The 27003-nt window shown below is 34.2% G+C and overlaps 3 protein-coding genes, 1 long non-coding RNA gene and 1 pseudogene across 5 annotated transcripts; 3 read left to right on the top strand and 2 right to left on the bottom strand.

Annotated features, from left to right (window-relative positions):
- LOC133877516 (uncharacterized) overlaps positions 1–2413 on the top strand; it is a 32139-nt pseudogene extending 29726 nt beyond the window's left edge.
- A 6314-nt stretch (positions 2414–8727) lies between these two features.
- Positions 8728–10519, bottom strand: LOC133877517 (uncharacterized). Of its 2 annotated transcripts, XR_009901756.1 has the most exons (6): positions 10186–10519; positions 9915–10106; positions 9746–9835; positions 9609–9660; positions 9418–9510; positions 8728–9324 (listed from the first exon to the last, which is right to left on the bottom strand). XR_009901756.1 is itself a non-coding variant. In XM_062315856.1 (5 exons), the coding sequence occupies exons 3-5, from the start codon at positions 9627–9629 to the stop codon at positions 9076–9078; spliced, it is 363 nt and encodes a 120-aa protein (XP_062171840.1). In that variant the 5' UTR covers positions 9630–9660; positions 9746–9835; positions 9915–10155; the 3' UTR covers positions 8728–9075. The 2 variants fall into 2 exon arrangements, 1 of the variants encoding a protein (XP_062171840.1); XM_062315856.1 differs by lacking the exon at positions 10186–10519 and having other exon boundaries at positions 9915–10155.
- Positions 10520–10786: 267 nt separating this feature from the next.
- LOC133877520 (uncharacterized) lies at positions 10787–14480 on the bottom strand. The gene is made up of 3 exons (XR_009901758.1): positions 14021–14480; positions 12369–12466; positions 10787–11072 (listed from the first exon to the last, which is right to left on the bottom strand). It is a non-coding gene; the product is annotated as an uncharacterized LOC133877520 (long non-coding RNA).
- Positions 14481–19938: 5458 nt separating this feature from the next.
- LOC133876711 (TMV resistance protein N-like) lies at positions 19939–20451 on the top strand. Its single transcript, XM_062314965.1, has one exon. It carries the CDS (start codon positions 19939–19941, stop codon positions 20449–20451), a length of 513 nt encoding a protein of 170 aa, XP_062170949.1.
- Positions 20452–21121: 670 nt separating this feature from the next.
- Positions 21122–23929, top strand: LOC133876710 (TMV resistance protein N-like). The gene is made up of 4 exons (XM_062314964.1): positions 21122–22449; positions 22565–22885; positions 22984–23722; positions 23814–23929. Exons 1-4 carry the CDS (start codon positions 21472–21474, stop codon positions 23927–23929), a joined length of 2154 nt encoding a protein of 717 aa, XP_062170948.1. The 5' UTR covers positions 21122–21471.
- Positions 23930–27003: the final 3074 nt, after the last annotated feature.

Here is a 27003-nt window from a genome sequence, read left to right as displayed (position 1 = left end):
AGTGAGAAATTATTTTGAGATTAGTGAATATAATTTTAGGGCTAATATTATTATAAAAGTGTTAGTGAAAATAATTCAAGGGTTAGTAATTAATATTATGAATAAATAATTAAATAGTGATTTTAATATCTAACCCTTAGTAAATACTTTGGGTTAGTATTGTTTGAGTTTTAGTTAGTGTCTAGGATTTATAGGTAGACGTTTGGAACCCTTAAAATATTATGAGTTTTCCATGGGTTAACTCTTAAGCAATTTAAGAGCTAAATGTGAGTTCAATATCAATATTATAGTAGGTGAGAAGGTATATAGTTGCTTCCAAAGTGGGATGATTGGAACTTCTATATATGTTCGCAGCTACATAGTATGCTTTAAATGTTTTCTATTAGTCGGTGTTTGCTATATCAGCTATGGGGATTTTCAAACAAAAGTTTATAAATTGGTAGCTGTTATAGTGTATGCGAGACTAAAAAGGAAAAGTTGGTTCTTTGCGAAAACTCAGTGAGTAGTATACATCTGAGGTCTTAGTGTAATTATTTATGCTAAGACGATGGGCTCATAATTCAACCTGTGCGGATGCGGCAACACCCCTCAACCATGCAGACATTTGATGCTTTGGTCGCAGGTTTTGCGGATATAAATATTGACTCGTCCACCTAGTGTATGGGATGCTATGACTGGAGCATATCGCGACAGTCATAAATACGGACTCATGGGTAGTCCGTATTTTGGGTATTTTATTTATGGCTTATGTCCTACGTGGTATAAATATTTGTTGAGCCTGTATTTTGGTATGTAATTATAGTAAAATGTTCTATAAGTTTTAATCAGTTAAACATGTCAATGGCTCTTGTTGTTGATAAGAGTTATGTATTAGATGTATTTCCGCTATTGATATATGTTCCGCTGCAAATTGATATTTGTATTCCAATGTGGTAGATGTAACTCTGAATATCAGGTACATGTTATGGAATGTGTACGTTACGTTGGCTGAGCGACAAGTAGTCTGCCACTGTGAAGATCCATTTATGTATGTTTTTTTTTTTAAAAAAAAAAAGGGGGGTCGTCACAATTGAAGCTTTTATTTTTCTGCTCTTTCAATTTCCACACAAACTCATTATGTCAGACCCGTGAATAGGAGGATTAGAACAGGGTGACTTCTTGAATAGCTCTCTCCACAGTCTACGGCCATAACCACACTCAAAAAATAGGCGTTCTTTGGTTTCAATGCAACCTCTACAAAACACGCACTTCACTTCCCCATTATAACCCCAATTCAGCATCTTATCACCAGTTGTCAAACCATTACAAATAGCAAGCCAAAGAATGAAGGCTTGCTTAGGTATAGCAAGACTAAACCAAACTAACTTCCGCCACTCCACAATTGGTTTCCTACTTCTAATGGCTTCCCAAGTATCCTTTCTTGAGTAGCATTCTTTTTTAGAGGGCACCCATACAGCCTTATCCGCCTCTCCAATTTGCACAAGTGGAAGTTTCCTTTGTATATTAACAAGAGCTTCAGATCTCGCTGCAGGCCATTTCCACTCCCTGTCATGAATAACAGTAGCTAGTTTGGCACCAATCTTGCTCCTAGCATCATAAAGATCCTTGAAGTTTTACAAGATTATATCTTTTGATAGAATGAACTGATACAGTATTGCTTCCCTGACGGGTGCATATATACATGAATTGTGATGATCGTTGGTGATGTTGCGAAGAAATGTTTGAGATTCTTGGTCGGTGATAGGAAAATTTTTATCTTTGGTTGGATTGGTGGCACCCGGATGGCATTTTGCTTGAACAATATATATATTCCTATAGGGTGATTTATGATGCTAGGAGCAATTTCAATCACACACTCGTGCGCATTGTGTCATACAATCTATGCTTTTAAAGATCCTTTATTTATTTTGGTTTATTTTTCCATCATCACAATTCATGTATATATGCACCCGCATCAGGTAAGCAATACTGTGTCAGTTCATTATATCAAAAGATATAATCTTGTAAAACTTCAAATGAGGTGTGAATTTCACACTGCTTTAGTTTTCAGGAACTAATAGATGAGTTGGGCATATATTTTCTTCTATTTGATAGAGCTGGATACGTACGGAGAAAGTGATCCGGACCCAAAGCGCACAGTAAAGAGTGAAGCACTAGATATTCAAGAACTTACTGATCAATTACAGTTAGGATCGAAGTTTTATGTGATTGGAGTGTCAATGGGATCATACTCAACATGGAGTTGTCTCAAATACATACCAGACAGGCAAAGCACTCTCTTCAATTCTAGTTTCATTTTTTTTTCCTTCTCAGTCATGTCAAGACCCAATTGTTACATTTTACCTCAAAGCCTAAGTACCTTAGCCCAAGATTAGTTTTAGAAATTGAGTAAAATAATTGTAAAAGAAATAAATCCTCAGCATGTATCCTTAATTAGGAAAATAAAATAAATCCATGACAATTATCATTTATAACTACTCTATTTGTTTTAACCTTAAATGTTTTTCATCGAAAAATATTTTCAATCAGAAAAAATGATTTCGTTGAAAATGCTTTTCGATGTTTGGCTCGTACAGAAAATGAGCAACATCGGAAAACGGTAGGTGACTTCTAACAACCTCCGATGGTGGTCCAACAGTGGTTCGACAGTTTGAAAAGGAGAGGCTTAAATCCGAAAAAATGGTTTACAAAATGTAAAAACGAAAACTATTTTTCGAAACTAAAGAAGATTTTTTGGTCAAAACAAAAATATTTTAGATTTGACTATAATTTTTGATCACACCAAACACCAAAAAATACAGAAAACATTTTACATAAAGAAACGGAGACTAAAAATTGGAGTTAGTTTTTGCACATAAACTATGTATATCTTGGATATAAAAACTAAACAATCAACTGAAGTATAAGCTTTTTACTCGGATGATTGAGATGATTAATTGAAATGCGTTTTTTATTTCCAATTAATCAAATTCCCATTACATGTACTTGTATTAAAAAATTTAGATTAATCAAAAGGGATGAAGAGATTATCTCCTATTATGTCCGTAACTATACCGACAAGTCTTAGAAATTACAAAGCAAATTATGATGATTAGACCATAAATTAAATACCAAAACTCTTTTGTATTTTAGTTTGTGACAATTAATTAACTTATTTCCATTCAAAATCTTATTGTTAATTAAAGCAATTTTCTAGTTAAATTGTACTGATTTTGGATTAAATATATATAGCTGGACACGCATGTTTTTCTTATTCTTTTACTTTTTCACAATGTTTCTCCTTGAAACAGGCCAGTGGGGGTCGTTCGTGTTCTTTAATATATATAATAAGGTCTCGTTTAGTTTACCGAATGAGTATTTTATTGAGAAATAAAATAGTTATTAGTATAAATAAAAGAGAGTGGAATGGAATAGCTATTCATACTCTTTAATTAGTTTAATAACAACTCATATACTTTAATTAAAATTTAATCAAAATTATTAAAATACTCCGCATTATTTGGATAAATGCCAAAGCGGAGTACTCTTGACGTAGACAGAATATATACCTACTCAATTTTTATCCTTTAAATAATTTTTTATATTGTTATTAACATCAAACTTTTATATATAAAATCTTTAGCTTTCAAATTTTAGACAATTTTTTTATGATTTTTCTAATTAAAAGAACATATATTCTTATAAAAGAGTACGTCTACATCTTATCAAAACGAGATTGAAATCTATTTGTTTTTTTTATGTTAAGTTCAGTATATTCCTTTTATTTTTTTGGGCTAAGTTAAATATATTCACTTTGATATATGAATTGGAAGCTCGATGAAAAGACAAAGATTGAGACAACTTTACACTTCAATTATGGCCGAGATAAGGATTTTTCTCTTCTTCCCGCAGCACTGATCAACAGTACTGTAGTATGATCTCGGACGTTTTATTTTATTTTTTTTTATTTATCTTGGCTTGAAAAGATATAATTATGTAATATAAAATTGAAAACTGTTTTTATTTATTTTTTATAATTTTATATATTTTAAATTATTTATTCATGTATTTTAAAGTACTATTTAATAATGTATTTGTTCTGCTCCATAATCTACCATTATATAGCTTGTATGAGTACGGAGATAAGGTACAATATTGGAGCTACGTACGAGAAGCTTTAATGTTAGCTCTGACATATATATGTTGAAGGTGAAAGGCAAAATGATTTGGGTATCGTTTTAGTACGTACGAGAAGCTTCCCAAGAACATTCTCAATGTCGATCTTATGCATTTTTATATATCTAAAATAGTTTATCAAGACCTAATTTATCTATTTTAGCTAATGAGTTTCAAAAGGTATCATACATTCGATTATCTATTATTTTACTATATTATTTAAACATTTTTTTCTTTATTCTTTCTTTAGCTTTCTTTATTTTAATTCTAAGATATTTTTTCAACGATAAGTCAATTTTTTTTTAACAATGATCATTTTTTTTTTTTTTTTTTTTGTTAATTATTTGTTATAAAGTCAAGAAAATTTTTGTTCTCATCTGAAGTGGTTCGCATGAGCGTGACCTTAAAATGGTAAACATAGATTTTGTCATATAGGCATACTCTGAAATATAATTTCCAAGATTCAGAGATATATTACAATATTGATATGGCGTAAATGAGTTTTGGTAAGAGAGATGGGAGGAGAGAGTGTGAAAGGAAGAGGAACAAATAAAAAAAAAGAGATGAACAAATGCATAATAAATGCATTTTGCATTTGATTTGCATAATGGGATGGATGGACTTTTTTGTGAATTTGATAGCCATTTTAGCATAAAGATAAAAATGACTAAGCCATTGAAAATGCTCTAAATTTTGTTATTCTAATACGCGTTAGCTGCTACCAAAAAAAGTCTAATTTATTTTAAAGGGCAGGCAAAGTGACACGTACATTTATGATGTTTTATGCTAATTATTTCAAACATTAATTTATTAATTATATGAGCTCACATTATTTTATGCACCTAATATGCGTGGAGAGCGCGTCAACTGAAGCAATGTACGTGAAAATAACTTTCTTTTTATTTCTACATGTTGACCACTTTTTCACAACTCAGAAAGCCGGAGAATTGCTTTCGCTTGCATCCATATAACAATTAATAGCCAAAGCCTCGTTAAGAAACTGAAGCCTATTCTCAAAATCTGCAAATTATGGCATTAATTGCATTATTAAACGAGAAATACAAGAGCAATTACTGTGATTTTTTTTTTTTTTTTTTTTTTTTGGCCTTTTAGGGACGGAGCCAGAAACTATTGTGGGCAGGGGTCAAGGACCAAAACAATTTGTTGTTAGGGGCATTAGGCAGAGCCGTATATTTTGAAGCCTAAGGTGATAATTTTAAATAAGTCATTTTTTATATAAATATAAATATAATTTATTTTAATTTTTATATTATGTTTTTATAGCTTTTGAAATTCAATATTATATTGCTAGTATTAAATCTATATAATTTATTTTGAGTTTCAATTAATTTGTTTATTCTTCTATTTTTTACAGTTTTTTATATATTCAAATGCGTATTTCTAACAAACATTTATAACAAAAATTATTTGTAAATAAAAGAAATTTAAACATTATCCATGATATAAAATTAAAATAAAAGAAGAATAGAACCTGATTTAATTTATCAAAGATCTTTTTCAACTTCACTTTATGTTGAGATCATCTAATTCCGTCAACCTATAAAAGCAAAGACAAAAGACAAATAATAATAATAATATTTTTTTGTTAAACAATTTTATTATTCAAAATAAATTTATAGAATTTCCTGTTGATGGTTGAGAATTTCTTCAGACTTATCTTGCATTGAGAGGCACAACACAATTGATCTACTTAAGTTTTTGATTTTGTCTTATAAATAGTACTTAGTTTTTTTTTTTTTTTTTTTTTTTTTGACAAAAATGAAACTCGAAATAAGAGAGGAAAAAAAGAAAAAATAAAGTAAAGCCCAAATTACCATCACAATGACCAAACACATAATTAAAAAATAAAACCATAAAAAAAAAAAAAAAAAAAAAAAGAAAAAAAAAAAAGAAAGGAATATGTGGTTGTTCTACATCCACACGTTCTTGATGAAAAAATAAAATAAAAAATTGAAAAAAGTGTTCCAAAGCCACACATCTTGCCTTCTCTCTTAATTAGTGTGGTGCTGCCTTCAAGGTAAGTCTATAGTACTAAAAAAAAAAAAAAAAAACCGAAGCAGAGAAAGAAACATGTGGTTTATGACTTATCTCTTGACTCTTGGTGCAGATTTGGTAGGCTGAGGGTCAATATGTGAGATCCTAGCGGCGGTCTTGGCCTCCTATCCATTGACTGTCGGAGGATTGTAGAGCATTTCAATGAGTGATTTTGGTACTTTTTTGGAGAAAGATTGTTTACAGAATAAGATTTGTGTATGTGTGTCTTTTTTTTTTTCTTTTTTTTTTTAAGTAAAATGTCTTCCTTGACATGACGGTTTGTTTTTATATGCCCGAGTTCTAGAGTTTCCCGGTGTGATAATAGACTATTTTATTTTTGAATTGTTGTGTTCCTAGCAATTGACTTTTTGTGAGAGAGAGATAATTAATGAACTGTTTATATTATTATTATTATTATTTTTATGGGTAAATTACAGTTTAGCCTTCCAAATTACCACCCGTTTTGCGGATAGCCCCCTAAACTGCCAACGACTCCCAAAATGGCCACTCCGTTAGCTCTTCCCGTCAAAATGGATGGTAAACACATCACATGCACGACACGTGATATTTTAGGACTCAAACCTCCGAAAATGCCCCTGTCCTCAGAGTTTGAATCCAAACTTAAATCGCCTGACATCCCTTCTTTACTTTACTTCAACTTTACTAGTATTGGGTATACCTTCCACGCAGGTCACGGTTGGAAGCCAGGGAGAGATTCCGTGTCGCACTGTTGGAGATGAAAAAAACTTCGGCGTCGCCTACCCCAAAATCTTTTCTGCCCAGCCATCAACAACTCTGGCGTCGAGGACCCGAAGTCATTCGGCCATTTTTCCACTCTCAAAATTTCCCCAACACCCAGCTGCATTGACATCAACGCCACCGTTGTAAGTTGCCGCCATTGTCCTATTGTGGCTTTATACCAGTTTTTTCATACATTAATGTGGTTTTTGTTTTTAGGGTTTTTAACACATTTATGGTCTGTTAAGGGATGTCATTTTTGAGAGCTGAGTTTTGATTTTTAAGGAATGGTTGACTGGTTGCATTTGAATTAATTGGAAGATGTTTCGGGCTTGTTATGGTATTGAAATTTATGGTTGCTGATGGGCGGTAATCTATGGTTGATTTTTGCTTGTTGGATTGATTGTCATAGGCTCCGGGTCGTTATTGTTGATGGGTGGTAATCTATTTCAATTAATTTTGTTTTTTGTTCCATTTGTACAAATCGGGTCTTATTGTTGCTGGTTAATTTCCAGGTTTGACAGTGAGTACATGTATTCTCAATTGTCAATTTTGTTGGAGCATTACAATCCACAGCTAATCATCATGAATTATGTTAAGGAAATCTTTGTCACATATGTTTCACATTTTCATCAAGGTTTCTTTGAATAAGGTTTCTTGGAATCACTTTGATCATTGTTTTGAAAACATTGAAGATAGATATTTATGATTAGATCAAAATAATTATGTTATGAGATGCTTGCTTGTTTGACATGCTTGGTTGGTTGGATGATTAGTTATGCGGTACAAAATGTTATGTGGTTGGTTGGATGAGGCACAAAATGAGATTTTTACTTTTGTCGGTTGGTTGGTTGGATTCGATGTTATGAGGTACAAAATGTCGACAAATACTGATGCGGCAACTGTACGTCGATTATGTTATTGTGGAGTACCTGCACGTGTAAGGTACGCTTGGACTATGTCTAATAGCGCTAGGAAGTGGTATGGGTGTGAAAACTACAAGGTAATTTCTGAAATTAAGATTGTGTTATACTTTGTTCGCTTGTCGTATGCTCAATCATTTTTTGCCTTCCTTTTTTCTTGTAGAGAGATGGTGATTGTGATTTTTTTCGCATGGGTTAATATCGAGATGTCGCCATACGAGGTGAAAGTAATGGAACATTTCAAACGCATGGAGGATAGACGCCAAGCAGATATTGATAGACTTGAGCAGTTGATTGAAATAAAATGTAATGATCAATATGTTAGACTTAGGCTGGAGTTGGAGCTACATCAATCTAATTGGAAGATGTTTCGGGCATCGATAGTAATAGTCATTTTGCTTTTAGTTTTTTACCTTAGTAGCTATGGTCAACCTAGAGGTACTTACTTGATGTTAGACTGAAAGTGGTTGAATTTGATGTTTTGTAATTTTGTTGTAGACATTTATGGTCAACCTAGAGGTACTTACTTGATGTTAAACTGAAAGTGGTTGAATTTGATGTTTTGTAATTCTGTTGTAGACATTAGTGGCTATGGTCAACCTAGAGGTACTTACTTGATGTTAAACTAAAAGTGGTTGAATTTGATGTTTGTAATTTTGTTGTGGACATTAGTGTGATTTTAAAGATGGTCACACTTGTAATTGGGAGTTATGCACATTTTAGTGTGATTTTAAATATGGACTTGTAAGGGATGTATAAAATTTACAATTCAAACACAAACTCAAACAATTCATATACTAAAAATAGTTGACATCAAATACCATAGCCATTCCACTTGCAATCCCGAAAATAGTGGTTTGTCAACAAAACATATCCAAAACATACTTATACTATACCATAGCCATTCCACTTGCAATCCCGAAAATAGTTGTTTGTCAACAAAACATATCCAAAACATACTTACATTACACCATAGCCATTCCACTTACAATCCCGAAAATAGTTGTTGCATAGCCATTCCACTTACAATCCCTAAAATAGCTGTTTGTCAGCAAAACATATCTAAAACATACTTACACAAAAAACATGTTCTGTCATCCAACAACATATAAATCACACCGCAACCCAACAAACTGTTCCATATAAGTTAACAGTTGCATATGTAACACCACATAAGTTAAAAAGAAACAACATTGATGCTCAATCACTTCCAATCTGGCCTCTTTCTCTTGTTCTTCTTAGCCTCAATCATTTCCATTGCTTTATCTACTGTTGGAACAATATTTCTAGCTCTAGTCACCGGCCTTGATGAAGACCCCACCGGCTGAGAAGAACCCGATGCCTGAGAACAACCTAATGTTTGAGAAGAGCCATGTGGCTGTGAAGAGCCAGGTGGCTGTGAATGTCCTGTTGTCTGAGGAGGTCCATACAGTTGTACTGTATTGACAGTACCCTGGAACCGTAAATTCAAAAGGAAATTAGTGCTCACAATGAGTAAAAAATAAATCAAAATCCAACACATAACATGGGGATTTTGAAGGCTCACAATAGCATTAGTATGACGCAGAGGCTGTGACTGATATTGGCTCCTTGTCTGCGGAGGTCCATATAGTCTTACTGTATTAACATTCCCTTGAGACTATAATTTAAACCATTAATTAGGATACTGATTTATATAATCTAAAATGCAGTAACAAACTGAAATAAAAGCAGGCTGAGGTTGAGGTTGTTACTGACTTCTTGGTTGTTGAGGTCCATACCACCTTACGGTATTGGCAGTACCTTGTGACTGTAAAGACGCATTAATTGGTGTAGGCCAATATTACAGAAAGCATCTAAAAAAAAAATGTAGATGTATGTTTTTGAGTGCTTACAATCACATTTGTTTGAGGATGAGGCTGTGACCAAGGCTGACCGATCGTTTGGGGTCCACACCATCTTACTTTTTTCACATTACCTTCAGGCTGTAATTTATTTCAAAACAAAATCAGTATTTTGAATAAGAAATAATTAGAAATCAACACATAAGAGAGGAGTGCTCACAATGATATTGGTTCGAGTCTGATTCTGTGACTCATACTAACTTCTTGTTCGTGCAGATGGCATCCCTTGTGGGGTAGGTTGACCCCTACCACTACCCTTACCCCTACCAATACTCCTACCTACCTCTACTCTGACCCCTATACCTCTAGATGAAGCAACAGTAGTAGGTGGGGTATTATGGGGAATTGATGGCTGCAAAATGTGCACATGTTTTCAACATTAGTGTAAATTGCAATGTAAATGGTGGGTCAAACTGTGTTTTGAAACTCACCGGTTCAGCGTCAATTGTAGGCTGGAGATCAGATGTTTGACAGAGGGAGCTTTGACCATCATCATCAACTTGTGCCTATCAATTTTAGGTGCCCCAAGTCAGCCATCTGGAACTCAGATGACTTTGTAACATACTTACTCTAAGATGCTACCTCTTCCTCCTTATCACTATTGGGATGAGATATTAGAATATCACTGCGCGCCATATCTGAGTTGGCGTCATCGTCATCATCATCATCATCATCCTCAACACCATCTTCACTCTCCTCACTCTCCTCGCCTTCCTCACCCTCCTCACCATCCTCATTGTCTACACTGCCCTCCCCCCGGACATCTTCACCCTCTCTCATGCCCCCCCACTAACATGTTGACCAGCTCCCATGCCACCCCCCATGGAAATCTCAGGAATATCATTATTTTCAGCAAAAAGATCCGGTTCATATACCTCATATGACGACCCGTTTTTTTTTTTTTTTTACAAACATAAACGAGTCATCGCAGTGGCACGACTACGTGTCGCTCAGCCAACATATGGCACATGCCCCATAACATGTACCTGATAATCAGAGTATAACATACATCTATCTATGCAGCGGAAAACATAAATCTGAATAGCGAAAATTACAACTTATACATCTATCACAAATTAATTACAACAAAGAGCCATTTAACATCTATCTGTTTGAGTCTTATTAACACTATAACAATAATGGCTTAACAAAGAATAAGTGACACAAACGTCACAAGCCATACCAAACCTATAAAATAGTGGACAACCCGTGGTCCGACAATTACGACTGTCGCGGCGAGCTTCAGTCATAATATCCCAAGCACACTGCTACCGACCCATCGACCATACCGAAGTACCTGCAGCCAAAGAAACATCATCTACACGGTTGTGGTGGTATCCACATCCGCATAGGTGAAATAATGAGTTCACCGCCTTAGTATACCTCATACTAAGACCTCAGTGGTATAAGACTAACTGAGTTTTCACAAAAAACCAACCTCTATTTATTTTTAGTCGTGCGAGCACTATATTAGCCACAATTTACCAATAGCTAATGCAGCAAACACCGACTATTTAGAAAACATTTAAAACATACTATATAGCTGTGAACATATGTAGAAGTTCCAATCTACCGCTTGGAAGATTCTACATATAGACTCCTCTATAATAATACTTTTCACCGGTCGCTTGGACATATGTGCACACGATCACTCCATCACAGATATCACGTATACACATAAGTCTTAAGCAAAGAACATGGCATCTTACTCTTCCATACTAGGACAACATCCGTCAACGGTACACTCGCAACACCATCCCTAATCGTATTTCAGCTTCATGCCTTGAACGTCAGTAGATCATGAGAGCACTAGAGTTAAACTCAATCATGCTAACACGTCTTTCCTGAAGAACAAGAACAGTCAACCTTCTTACTCATAGACATGCCATTACTAGTGCCTGGGCAATCATGTATCCATGTACTTTCAAGTTCAATGTATGCTATTAACACATGACTATCCGATAGAAATATACATAAGCGCTTTTCATTTAAGACACTTATGCATACCAACACGTCTAGTAAAATCTACTCATAACATAAAAACATCACTCATTAAACAATGCTATACATGATATGCATGACTGGGTCTACTGGGGCTTCGGTCCCCCACGATGCTGATAACTGCTGTTTTACTGTGTATCCTGTTCCTTTACTGCTGTACTACTGTTGATGTATGCTCTATACTACATGCTCAATGTTCCGTGCTTGACCAGTATATATTTCACTACTGTATCATGCTCAAATCATGCAGTTGTTAAATCACGTCCTCTTAACACTAAACAAATCCAACATTTTATCCAACACTTTGAAATCATTCAAATCATATTCTCTTCAAAAAAACTGAACAGTTTCAACATGACATATTCTCAAACAATTTGCATAATTTAAATCTCAACCGCAAAACATACTCAAACACTTTAAATCAATTAACACCTTTCACTCATGCATCAATTCTTAAACATCATTGATAATATTTGAACATAATCGAAACTAATCAAATCATCTCAAAACATACATTTCATCATATGGTTGGTTCGGTTTCATAAACAATATATATATTTTTATCAAACCAATACATATAAAAATATATTTTCTCAGTGAGTGGAATACCCACCTTGGCTGCATTGGACTCCAACTCGAACACTCCTTGGACTCTAGTCACTTGGACTCTACATTGGAGAACCAATTAAAGTCCCCAATCCGAACATGATCCTGCAAACATTGGTAGCATTAGACAATGCTATTGAACCTAAACTCTATGACACAGAAACTACCCACTTACTCACACGTCACCTCACTCGCTTCTAAAGCTAGCTAAACACCTTAAGCTATTATTAGATTAGTTGTTCGTTACAGGTTTGCGTCTTATCTTATTTATTAACTAAAAGACACATCTATTATTCCATTAGCTTATCTGTTTTTGTTGTGTCACATTATTACTCCTAATCCTTTTTATAACTTGTCATTTATTATTAGGTTAACATTAATTATAGGTTTGTATCATATTCCACTTATTATCTTTAAGACACGCTTATTATTTTATTCGCCTACCATTATTATTAAATCCAATTATTATTCTTAATCTATTATTGGCTTGTTATTTATTTACTAAATTAAACATTGTATATTGAACCCATGTACATGTTTATGTATGTATATAAATATATACATACCATACTTAATAGGCTTAAACCTAATCCAATGATACACCAAAATACTTTGGGTACCGGGATAGGTGAGTTAGCTACTAATTAGTCACATAATGGATCCATAGTGTATTTATGTGCTTCTATAGGCTTACTAGCTTATTTTTACAAACATAGGGTTATTTGGGTAATCTATAACTCATTGACATTCTTACTAGAATTGATGTCCCCTTTTATATTAACCTTAGGCTTTAGACTTACAATTACTAATATACTAAGTATTTAATCTTTATTAACTACTAACCATATAGGTAGTTTAAACTATAGGACCTTAATCTTATATAACTTACTAATTTAATAACTCTTATTGAACTAACTTATAATCGCATTTTATAACATCCATTCTTTTATTAAACACACCTAATTAAAATCCTCTCAACTAAAACTACCTATAATCAACCACAACGAGGAATCACTAAATATGTCTTATAAAAATAAAACCCCATATACCATTGAACTCAATTTATTTACATAATAGCAATGATATATTTTTCCTCCTAAAACCACCACATAACTAACCAACATCCTCAAATTACTAACCCAAAACCAGATTTGGGTTCCACTTAAAACACCCATAAAAATCCAACTTCAAGAACACCAATCCATAATCACTTTAAATCAGCCCCTTTCACCACCAAGTTCCATCAACAAAGCTCAAGAAATATCATCAAATCAACCAACACATCAACAAACAATAATCACACCTATTCAGCCATCAACATAACATTCAATAAAAATCACTAATAATCCTATACAATATCAAACGGCCAATCGAATAATCATAGCCATCCATAACTAAAATCACAAACTAACTTTAATAAACCCCTAAAACAGGACACTTTTGAGCCCTACACCTCACGGGTTCCACCCAAAATTATCAAGAATCACAAACCTATATTCAGCCCATACTTCTCCAAAACATTCCATCACCTAGCCTAACAATCAAAACACTGCAAACTAGGGGCACATCTAAAAACCATCAAAACTAATTCACTCTTTAATCAACACATAATCAACAAAATAACAACTACAAATTAACAAGAAATTACAGAAAATCTACCGGAAATCAAGAAGGAAGGATCCACTGCCTAGATGCCGGAAATCATCCCAAAATTGCCGGAAATCCCTCACTGAGCCGCCAGAAAACGCCCATAGAGAATCGGGTCTTTGGGTCGTTCGGGTCACGGGTCTCTCTCTCGGGTTCAACGGGTCTTCGTGGATCGAGTCGCTCGGGTTATGGGTTTCGCCATGGGATCGTCGGAAATCACCATCAAATCGTCGGATTTCGGCTTTGGTTCGCCGGAGTCGCCATTGGAACCGCCATTCGTCGGCTCTGTGCACTGCACGACGGGTCGCGGGTTTCGGCTCCCGGCTCGCTCTCGGTCTCTCAGTCTCTCTTTCCCTCACAATCTCTCATGGGCTGGTGCACAGAAGAAGTAGGAGAAATGGGTAGAAGAAAGAAAGGAAGAGGGAGGCTGGTGGGTGCGTGAGAAAGGAGAAGAAAGGAGAAGAAAAGAGAAAGAAAAAAGGAAAAAGGAAAGGAAGAAGAGGAGAGCGGCGTGAGTGAGTGTGTGGCTGAAAAGTGAGGGAGAGAATTATCTTCTCTCATCCAACCACAAGCCAACACGTGGCAGTGGGTGGGATTTTCTTATTTTAAATTCCCCCATTTATATAAATTACAATAGAATCCCATTTTATAAAAACTCTATCATTTAAAAATTAACATTTGGCCCTACATAATTTAAACCACACCTTTGTTAATATAATTAATTACTCACTCAACTAGGACCCACTATGATACTACAATTTATATTCCTATTATTCTATCTTAGGCATTTTATTTTGGCAATATAAATATCAACACCTAAAATAATTATTAGTCTCACCATTTAATAAATACAATTTATTAAACGCTAAATTCCTATTAATTTTTCTTGGTCTTCACACCTCATCCCAATACGGATCATCTCTCTCGATCCTAGAATACACCCCATCATCAACATCATCATCATCGTATTCATACTCACTGTCGGGTGCTAGCTCATCAAATGAAACAATGTACAACTCCACAATTGGCAGACCTTGGTGGAGTTTAACCATTTCAATTACATCATGGTTTGATGTAATTAATGTCAAACCATTTCGAATAGTACTACCCGGCAGTAAGTAGTACAATAAATCCCCTGATTTATATCAATAAGTTTTAGCAATATTTTCAACCACTGAATATGACATCTTATCCTCCGCAGCGACTTCCTTGAACACATCAACATCCCCCCCCACATATGAATTCATAAGCCGCCTATCTACATGACCACCAAAATGCACCTCGAAAACAAGTTCTCGTACAGCCATCTTCACAACAAAACATAATAAATAAATTAGCATTAGGCAAATCTAAAATTTATCATTAGGCATTAGGCAAATATATAAGTAAAAGACTGATATTTATATATCGTATCCATATAACAATAGCCAAAGCCTCGTTAAGAAACTGAAGCCTATTCTCAAAATCTGCAAATTATGGCATTAATTGCATTATTAAATGAGAAATACTAGAGTAATTATTGTCATTTTTTTTTTTTTTTTGGTCCTTTTAGGAACGAAAACTCTTATGGGTAGGGGTCACGGACCAAAATAATTTGTTGTTAGGGGCATTAGGAAGGGCCGGCTCTATATATTTTGAAGCTTAAGAAGATAATTTTAAATGAGTCCTTTTTTATATAAATATAAATATAATTTATTTTAATTTAATTTTTATATTATGTTTTTATAGCTTTTGAAATTCAATATTATATTGCTAGTATCAAATTTATATAATTTGTATTGAGTTTCAGTTAATTTGTTTATTCTTCTATTTTTTTTACAGTTTTTTATATATTCAAATGCATATTTCTATCAAACATTTATAACAAAAATTATTTGTAAATAAAAGAAACATTATCCATGATATAAAATTAAAATAAAAGAAGAATAGAACCATTTAATTTATCAAAGATCTTTTTTAACTTCACTTTATGTTAAGATCATCTAATTCCCTCAACCTATAAAAGCAAAGGCAAAAGACAAATAATAATAATAATATTAAACTTTGTAGTATGATCACTCAACCCTTAAAACAAAACATAAGTGTGGCAACACCTGTTGGAGATGTAGTGACAAGTCGAAAATTTATAGAAGACTGCCTACTCATTATAGAAGGAAGAGTCTTACCAACAAACCTAGCAGTATTCCAAATGCTTGGTTTTGACATCATTCTAGGAATGGATTAGTTGTCAAAATTTTATGTAAGTATTGATTGTAGAAAAAAAAGAAGTTTTCTGACCCCCTAGTGATGTGGAATTGAAGTTTGGTGGATCCTGAATACAAGCTACACCACCCCTTCTTTCAGCAATTCAAGCAAGGAGCATTCGAGAAGGCGCACCGACATTCCTAGCTTATGTGAAGGCCAAATCCGAAGTGGAGAAAAAGCTGAAAGATATACCCATAGTATGTGACTACCTCGACGTCTTCACCGAAATCTCGTAAGGACTACCCCCCGATCGAGAGATTGAGTTCACCATCGATTCAATACCAAGTAATCAACCAATTCACAAAGCGCCTTACCGGATGGCACCATCGAAATTAAAGGAACTTCAGGAGCAACTTCAGGAGCTTTTAGATCGGGGTTTTATTTGCCCTAGTGTCTCACCTTGGGGAGTGGCAGTGTTATTTGTAAAGAAGAATGATGGTTCAATGCGTCTATGTATTGACCATCGTGAGCTGAATCGGGTGACAATTAAAAACAAATATCCATTGCTAAGAATTGACGACCTCTTCGACCAACTTAAAGAAGCTACGGTTTTCTTTAAGATTGATCTTCAATCGGGATATCATCAACTCAAGGTGAAGGAAGAAGACATCCAAAAGACGGCGATACGTACACAATATGGCCATTATGAATTTTGGTTATGCCATTTGGAGTAACTAACGCACCATCTGTATTCATGGACTTGATGAACCGGGTATTTCACATGTACCTTGATTGGTTCGTGGTTGTGTTTATAGATGATATATTAGTTTATTCCACCAATCACCAAGACCATGGAGAGCACTTGAAAACAGTGCTAGGAATTCTAAGGGAGAAGAAGCTTTACGCCAAACTCAAGAAGTATGAGTTTTGGCTGGAGAAAGTTTCATTTCTTGGCCACGTAATCTCAAAAGACAGTATAGCCATTGACCCAAGTCAGATTGAAGCAGTAATGAATTGGGAGCGGCCGACAAATATACGAGAGATTCAGAGTTTCTTAGGACAGGCCAGTTATTATAGAAGATTCGTTGAAGGTTTCTCTAAACTTTCAGGCCTTTTGACTGCATTGAAGAAGAAGAATGTCTGATTTACCTGGAGTGACAAATGCGAAGCAACACTACGAAAAAAAAAAAAAAAAAAAAAGCTTTTTTAGCTGTTTTAAGGTCTAAAAACGATTCAAAACAGTTTGAGCCTTTTTTTTTTAAAAAAAAACCATAGGGTTGGTAAATCTCGTCTTGAGCCGTTTTAACCAAAACGACTCTAATCTATTTGAGCCGTTTTAAACCAAAACCACTCTAACGATTTGAGCCGTTTTAAACCAAAACGGCTCCAACTAATGGAATTGGTTTGAAGGACCCTAAAATAGCTCAAAATAAAAAGGGGGGGGGGGGGGGGGGGGGGGGGGGGGAACTAATCGAGGTGTGCGTACACACTCGGCTTGGGCGAGACGAACCTCACCGGAGATTATTTCTGTAAACCCTTGAACTCCTTCAAGATCCGTTTGGACGCCATAGTCTGAAGAACACCACTACAAAAAATAAGCTTATTAGCGGCGACATTGGGAAACTAATCGAGATGTGCGTACACACTCGGCTTGGGCGAGACGAACCTCACCAGAGATTATTTTTGTAAACCCTTGAACTCCTTCAAGATCCATTTGGACGCCATAGTCTGAAGAACACCACTATAAAAAATAAGCTTATTAGCGGCAACAAAATGTCGCCGCTAATGAGTACTTTGTCGCCACTATTGATCAATAGCAGCGACATGTGGCCGCTAATAGGATGGTCACTAAAAGTCGAACGCTAATGATCAATAGCGGTGACTCAATGGGTCACCGCTAATGAGTCACTCGAGTACATATATGCGAGAACTAGAACACATAACCATTCAAACACACATGATGAACCTAGAAAAATTACCAGGACTAAAAATCAACTCATACCAATAGACAAATTGCAAGTGATACAAGAACAAAATTAAAATAATTAAAATTATCCAAAAAAAAAAATCCAAATTGCAGAGAAATTGAAGCAACAAAACTATCCAAATCCACAAACAAAAAAATCAACCAAAAAAAAATGTACACAACCAAGCACTATGATGTCCATTAGAAAATCAACAACACCATTCGGTTGCACTTTCATACTGGAGCAATTGTGTTGCATTACCTACTGAGGGGAAAAAATCTGGCAGCCAAAAAGACCAATAACAAAGTCACAAATAAGAGTATATAATCGTAATGAAAAATAAATCACTTTGTTCTGATGAATGTAGATTTATCGCCGTCATGTATACTACTAAAGTCATCATCTGAATCAGATTCTAGAATACTAACCGAGTCAAACCATGCAGAATTCATCTTTCCAAATTCACAACTGATCATATCAATTTAGTAAAGCAATAAGCTGTTTACAGATGAAAAGAAAAATGTATGTAGGATAGGTGAATGCAGAATTCAATAACTTCCTCCCAGTTAGGATTCAAACAGGCCAGACAATCATAAACATGCAAACTATTGGATTTTTCAAGCCGTCTGTAGAAAATCATTAAGTAGAAAAAAGAATTTAGTAAATGAGAAACATGAGAAATTCAACCAAACCAACATGGCAGATTTTAAAAATATATATATATATATAAAATAAAAAATTAGCAGTTAATAATTGCCTCAAGAACCATCAACTTAAATGATAACAACTAAAAAAACGCACTGGATTGGTTGGTAAATGCAATTTATTTTAAACAACTAAAATGCCCTTCCAGGCAAATGCCAAGAAGCTGCCCTGCCTGCGTACTCATTGGCGGGGCACTAAAGTCAATTTACTACAAAATCACGTCTTCTAGAATTCACATTTATTATTTATTTATTCATGTTGTATTTTCTTTCTCCAACAATGTTAAGTTAGTAAAAATGATGAATACTGATATAATTAATAAATTTTTTAATTATTTGATTTTCAAATAATTATTAAAATTTAGAAGTTATATATATTTAATAAAATAGTTTAAAATTGTAAAGTATCTTAAATTTAAGTAAAGCCTCTTAAGTTGTCAATTGCCAACGAGTAATGCTAGATGTATTCTATTTTGTGTCCATCCAAATATAAGGTGGCTTTTAAAATCACAATAAGACGTGGGATTAATCACTATTAAATTTTAATCAAATAATTATGATTTTAAAAGCTACCTATTTTTGAATAGACACAAAATTGACATTTAGAATTACTCGATCATTGCAAACCCCAATCATCAATTTAGATTGAGTTGTAGTTAATATTTTTTAGTCTCTAATTATCAAGAAAATTATATAATACTTTGAGAATATTTATATATAGTTAATTCTTTAATTTTAGATGCTTTATTTAATAAATTAGTTTAATTTTCGTATCTGTGGACCATGGTGGATGCAATGATCATATATCGCTTCATGCTTCAATATTCTTCATGGACTTTTTCATTTCAAAGTATGAAAATATGAAATATTGACTGACTCTTTGTGCCAGAAAAGATGGCGACAGTGTAGTGGTCAAAACGCGTATTGCACAAGTCTCCTCATGTTGACCGCATGTTTCCAACCCGGAAAGCCTTTGCATATAACAACAGCCAAAGGCTTGTTAGGGAAAATGGTCAAGCCTTTTCTCGAAATCTGCAAATTAAATTAGTTAAACAAGCTTGTAACTCTCCGATCGATGGCGTCCCTAAGCACTCAGAGAGCCTCTTCATCTTCTTCTTCAACACCTCAATGGAGATACGAAGCTTTTCTTAGTTTCTACGGCAAAGACACCCGCAATAATTTTACAGATCATTTACATGCTGTTTTAACAAAGAAAGGTATTATCGTGTTTAGAGACGATGAAAAACTCGAGAGAGGAAAATATATTCCTGATGAGCTTTTAAAAGCAATTCAAGAATCCATGTACGCGATCGTCGTCATCTCTGAAAATTACGCTTTTTCTAAATGGTGCCTCATTGAACTTGCCCGCATTGTCAAATGCATGAAAGATACCCGTACGAGACTCACAGTTTTGCCCATTTTCTATCATGTGGATCCTTCCCACGTAGGAAAACAGACGGGGAGTTTTGCAGAAGCTTTTGCTAGCCATGAAAAAGATCCCAAAGTTGACATTAAGATGATGCAAAAGTGGAGAGCTGCTTTAAGAAAAGTGGGTAAAATTTCTGGATGGCATGTACATGATACGTAAGATTACTATTCTTGTCTAATTCTTTCATTGTGTATTTTTGTAGTGACAGAAGCGTCTTTCTTTTTCTTTTTTGTTCCTTTTTTGTTTTGCTTTTTCTTTTGGGTCTATATATATATATATATATATATTGGCATCATCATCATCATAAAAACTCAGTTTGTAGAAAAAGTACCACAAGCAACGATGACTAGTCTGAAGAAGTTATTAAAAAAAAAAATGATTTAGATATATGTAGGCATGTAGCTAAAATAAATTATCATAATAAAGAAATTTATAACAAAAACTTTGTATAGTACTCATAACAAATAAAGAATCACATAAAAACTGTGACATGGTCACAAATCTACATCTTACTAATAAATAATAATATTTAGGGGACCGTAGTAGAAATCCATAAATTGTGGATTAAAATGCTAGCCATTTCTACTTAACCATCAACAACCATGACCCATACACCATACCAATCCTTACACCTGTTGACAATTAATGAATAATTTTTTTAGCCTCTATCATTCTCTCTCACAAATGTACATTAATCTCGTGCATAATTACTTTGATTAAAAAAAAATAGCATTATGTAGTAAATATATTTAATTGGTGTATTTCTGATATCTTTCTCTTATTGTACGTGAAGATTAAAAAAAAAAAGACTATAAAAAAAGAGAATACATGCAAGAAGCATACAAATAATTAAAGGACCTAGTAAAATATATACGCTATCAAACCATTGAACTTTTATAGTTAGGTAAAAAAAAAACATGGTTTTTTTATTAGACCGCATGATGAACCTAGCAAATCAAATTAAACCTTAAATATATATGGTGCTGAATAAAGCTAAACATTGTACATGATTAAGCGTTTTGTTTCTCTCACTATATATGGCTATCGCTAACCAATCTTTATTACAGGCACGAATCAATAGTTGTCGAAGAAATTAGTAGAAGGATACTTTGTGGATTGAGTCATAACTTGTCAAATGTTTCCAAGAATTTTGTTGGAATAGAATCCCGTGTTGAGGAAATGATGACCTTACTTAGTAAAGGATTGGATGATGTTAGATTTTTAGGAATTTGTGGGATGGGTGGAATTGGCAAGACAACTCTATCAAAAGCCATTTATGATACAATTTCTCATCAATTTGAAGCTAGTTGCTTTATGACTGGTATTAGAGAAGGAACCAAAAGTAATCATGGTCTAGTTGATTTTAAAAAACAACTTACTTTTGATATCCTAGCAGAAAGGGAAATGAATATATGGAATGACCATAGGGTAAGCAGAGTGATAGAGACCAGACTACGTAATAAAAAGGTTTTGATTGTTCTTGATGATGTGGATGAAGAAGACCATCTAGAAGCACTAGCAGGGAGCCATGGTTGGTTTGGTGAAGGGAGTAGAATCATTATAACAAGCAGAGATCGCCATTTGCTTAATAGATATGTGGATGATACCTATGAGGTTGAGGTGCTGAATGTTGCTGAAGCTTTACAGCTCTTTAGTTGGAAAGCCTTCAAGAAACCCTATCCCAAAGAAAATTATGTGCAATTGTCTAAGGATGTTGTAAGCTACGCTCAAGGCCTTCCTTTAGCTCTTGAAGTTTTTGGTTCCTTCTTATATGATAGAAGAATGGATTTTTGGATAAGTGCCAGGAATAGACTAAAAGAAAAGCCAAATGAAAAAATCTTGGATAAACTTAAAATAAGTTTTGATGGATTGGAGGATTTGGAGAAAAAATTGTTTTTAGATATTGCATGTTTCTTCAATGGAAAACATAGAGATAGCATCAGACATATACTAGAGAGTATTGGTTACTATCCGGACAACGATATCGATGTTCTTGTGGACAAATCTCTTTTAACAATCTCACAGAGAAGATTATGGATGCATGATTTGTTACGAAAAATGGGTCAAAAAATTGTGGATGATGAATCTAAGGAGCCTGGTGGACGCAGTAGATTGTGGCATTGCAAGGAAGTCCTTCACGTATTGAAAAACAATACGGTAAGTGTATTAGTCTAGACATAAACATAGAGAAGTATGTTTTGATCGATACCAATTCTTTTAAGTATTTGTCAAACATTTCCACCACACTAATTTCACTTTTCTTGGATACTAGGGAACTGATGCGGTCAAAGGCATTGTCCTAGAATTACCTTTAAAGGAACAGGAGCAACTAAATATTGAAGCCTTCTCAAAGATGAAAAAATTGAAAATTCTTGAGATTAGAAGCCATCATTATAGAGAAGGCCTTTCTTATGCTCTTGGCACTCTGGAATGGTATGGAGATCCTTCAAATTTCATGTTAAGCAATGAGTTAGTTGTTATGAGTATGTGGAAATATCCTTTTGAATCCTTGCCGATCAATTTCCAACCAGACAATCTTGTTGAGCTCATTATGCCTCACAGTTGCATCAAAAAACTGTGGGATGGAAGGAAGGTAAGATTTTGGCTTATGCAAATGTATATTTTCTTCTTCCTTTTACTCTTCTTCATTTTATATGTTTTATCTAACTATTTATTTGTCTTCTATAACAGAGTTTTGACAAATTGAAACGCATTAGGTTGAGTTACTCTCAAAACTTGATCGAGACACCAGACTTAAGCCAAATCCCAAATCTTGAGATACTAGACCTTAAACATTGTACCAGTTTGTCTAAGGTCCACACATCCATTGGATTTCTAAGACAGCTTAAACGGTTGGATCTACGAGATTGCAAAAGTCTTGAGAGACTTGCAGACGAGATCATATTGGAATCTCTTAAATATCTCAACCTTTCTGGTTGTTCAAGACTCAACAAGTTTCCTGATTTTGTGGATAATATGACATCTTTGCAATATCTTCATTTGGATGGGACTGCCATAAAAGAGTTACCATTATCATTTAAGAGTTTGACGTCTCTTGTAAGTCTCAATATATCACATTGCTCAAGACTAGAGAAAATCCCAAAGAATCTAATCAATGGTATGGAATGTTTAGAGGAATTTTGTGTAGCTGGAAGTGGCTCAGATCTCATTAGTCTTTTGATGCCTAGTTCATTCTCAGCTTTAAGCTCTTTAATATGGCTAGATTTTAGTAATTGCAATCTATTAGATGGAGCGATCCCCAAAGATCTTTGCTGCTTATCCTCACTTATTGAATTAGATTTGTGTGGAAACAAATTTACGAAGATACCAGACATCTGGCAGCTTTCTAATCTTGTAACGCTAGATCTGAGTCACTGCAACATGTTGGATGGAGCGATCCCCAATGATCTTAACTACTTATCCTCACTTGGTGATTTAAATCTAAGTTATTGCAACCTATTTGATGGAGCGATTCCCAATGATCTTAGTTGCTTATCCTCGCTTTATTCTTTAAATCTAAGCGGGAACAAATTTACGGGAATACCAGATAGTGTGGCTCAACTTTCTCATCTTCAGGAACTTTACTTGGAAGATTGTAGTTGGCTTCAAGTATTGCCTAAGCTTCCATTCAGATTAAGACACTTGAGTATAAGAAATTGCCCATCGCTGGAGACGTTTTATAACCAAATGGACATGTGGACTTCAAATGAAATATTAAGGAGCACTGATTGCTCTTTTGTGGCCACTTATATTGATTATGATGGCAAACCCAGGATGATCCTATATCTGCATCCACGAAGTCCTTTATGGATTGAGAGAAGTTCTTTATGGATTGAGAAGCCAGTGAGTCTCTTACTCATCTCTTTTTTAATGCACAAAATTAAGTTATAATATTGTTTATATATATATATATATATATATATTTGGTCTATATCTTATGGATTCCATATTTTGTTACTAAGGTAGCATGTGGCCCTGCGCTGCTAGGATCAGGAATCCCAGAGTGGTTCAACGATAAAAGCACTAATTCGTTTGGAACAATTCAAATGCATATAGATTTGGGCTCATATGGGTGGAAGGGGTATGCTCTTTTTATTGTTTATGAGTTTCATGAGCCTGACAGAAACAGAAAAAAACAAAAGGTCCATGAGCATGGGAATTCTAATTCTAGAATATTTGATGGCGGCAATCCTAATTTTCCTTACTTTGTTTGTCAATTTCAAGCCAATGAAGTTGATATTGGAGAACCCTTAGTCCTTTTTGACCATAGAGTCCCTTCTGTTGAGCCAAGTGGATTTTGGGTGTATATACGACCTAGGTGGTTCTTCAAGAGAAGAGCGAGAAATCATTTGGATGGTGAATGCTGCAACCTTGTGGCTTCAATTACAACAGGCAGCTGCTTGAATGTAGAGGTAAAGAAGTGTAGGGCGCGTGTAGTACATAAGCATGATGCTTCAGAGTTCTACCAAGTTCTCAATAGCATTTCTCCAAGTGGTTTGGATTTAGAAAGTGGTTGGAAATCTTTTTTAGATTTGGGATGTGATTATAAATTATTCGGAGACGTTAGTCTCTTGGTCAATGGCCCTATTAGCAAAAGTTAAATGGGAAACAACTTCTTAACCGGCACTCAGAGAAAGACAAGAAAAAGTTGACGTTATCGGAGTCCCCTTTTCCATCCCAAAGGATAGGGCAATGCGATAATTAAAGAAAAGAAGAAGCAAAGCACAAGAAAGGCGAGCGAGGAAGCGATGGCTGCAAACAGTACTACACCTTCAACACTGTAGAAGACTTCTGGTGGTGCGTTTCCAATTTTACCCTCTCTCTCTCTCTCTCTCTCTCTCTCTCTCTTTGTGTATTTGATTTTAGGCTTAATTTTGATATTCGGTGATTTTGTTCATGTTTTGGTGTTTATGGTGACATGGGTTTGTGTTGGTATTTTTCCTCTTTGTTGATTCGTGTTCTTTCTGTTTCGTTGCTGACAAAGTTCCGAAGAATCCAAAGTATTTGAAGTTTTCTTATATTTAAGACAATGATAATATTTTGATTTAACGTGAGCTTATATAAGATATCCACATGCAAGTACCATCTGCGATACTTTTTAAAATCGTGGGATTTGTTTAATTATATTACATTTTTAATACATAATATAATTAAGCATAACAATTGCAAAAAACTGGTCACGAGAGAGAACTAAGGGACTGGATAAAATAGACCTTTACTTTGGGCTTAGATGCTATCTGAGACATTTTATACATATATAAAAGAAATATGAGACAATTAAAAAACGCACGGGATTGGTTGGTGCAATTTATTTTAAACAACCCAAATGCCTTTCCAGGCAAATGCTAAGAAACTGCCCTGCGTCTGATTGGCGGGGCACTAAATCAATTTACTACAAAAGTAACAAAATCACATCTTCTAGAATTCATAAATGTTATTTATTTATTCCTGTTGTATTTTCTCCAACAATGTTAAGTTAGTAAAAATTATGAATATTGACGTAATTAATAAAATTTTAATTATTTGATTTTAAATAATTATTTAAATTCAGAAGTTATATTTAATAAATTAAATAGTTTAAAATTATAAAGTATCTGAAATTTAAGTAAAGCCTCTTAGGTTGTCAGTTGCCAACCCCAATCATCAATTTAGATTGAGTTGTGGTTGATATTTTCTAGTCTCTAATTATCAAGAAAATTATATAATACTTTGAGAATATTTATAGTTAATTCCTTTTAGATGCTTTATTTAATAAATTAGTTTAATTTTCATATCTATAGTGGATGGAATGATCTTGCATGTCTTTGAGAATGAATTGAAGATCTATATATAAAGTATGTTAACATAATTGTAATTTGTTACTTGAACACGTACATCATGAATTTTAACAATTCCTGGATTTCCAAATGATATGCAATTATCTTAAATCAATGAATTAAAGATCAATATAGTCTTTTTTCTTTATTGTTTTCCAGGGAGAGAGAGAGAGAATTGGATCCCAAAGATTTTAGTATAAATACTTAAGTCATTAACTGGAGAAAATTAAGGAGGTTCTTGTTTCCCTCTTTGTGATAGGCGTGTAGTAGGTAGAACTGGTGGTACGTTCAAAAGCGTTCAATACATACACCGCAAATTGAAGAATAATGATAAATCTTTTTGTATCAAATTTATTCTTTTTAAGTTTTCGCACTATTTCAATTTAGGCTCTCAATTTTTAATTTTTAATTGCAAGACTTAAGTACGTTCTTAGGTTTTCTTCTGATTTTAAATATATCATTTATCATCTAATTAATTAACAAAGTATCATGTTAGATTAGACCAATTAATTAATGTTACATGATTCTTATTTGACACATTATGTGTCAACCGTATACATCACGAAACACATTTACTTATAAATATAGCCTAAATAAAAAATTAAAAAAAAAAAAAAAAAAAATCCCGATATGGTCGACCACTCCTAACAGGTAAGAGGGCTGCTCTTCGCCATATGAAGGATGACGGTCCCTTTCCTGTGAGGGGCAGCCTCTCCTCACCAAAGGGTGGGGGGTCCTCTATGTGAGGAGTAGCCTCACCTCATCAGTTAAGGCATCTCTTCTATATATTTTTTTTTTAAAAAAAAAAAAAATTAATTGTATATTTGTGATTTAAAATAAATGTACCATGTGATATGTATAGTTAACTCATGATGTGTCAAACGAGAGTCGCATG

Source organism: Alnus glutinosa, chromosome 9 (genome assembly GCF_958979055.1).
Source record: "Alnus glutinosa chromosome 9, dhAlnGlut1.1, whole genome shotgun sequence".
In the NCBI taxonomy this organism is placed as follows: domain Eukaryota; kingdom Viridiplantae; phylum Streptophyta; class Magnoliopsida; order Fagales; family Betulaceae; genus Alnus; species Alnus glutinosa.
Note: the sequence above shows the minus strand (reverse complement) of the source record. Positions and strands in the feature narration are given on the sequence as shown.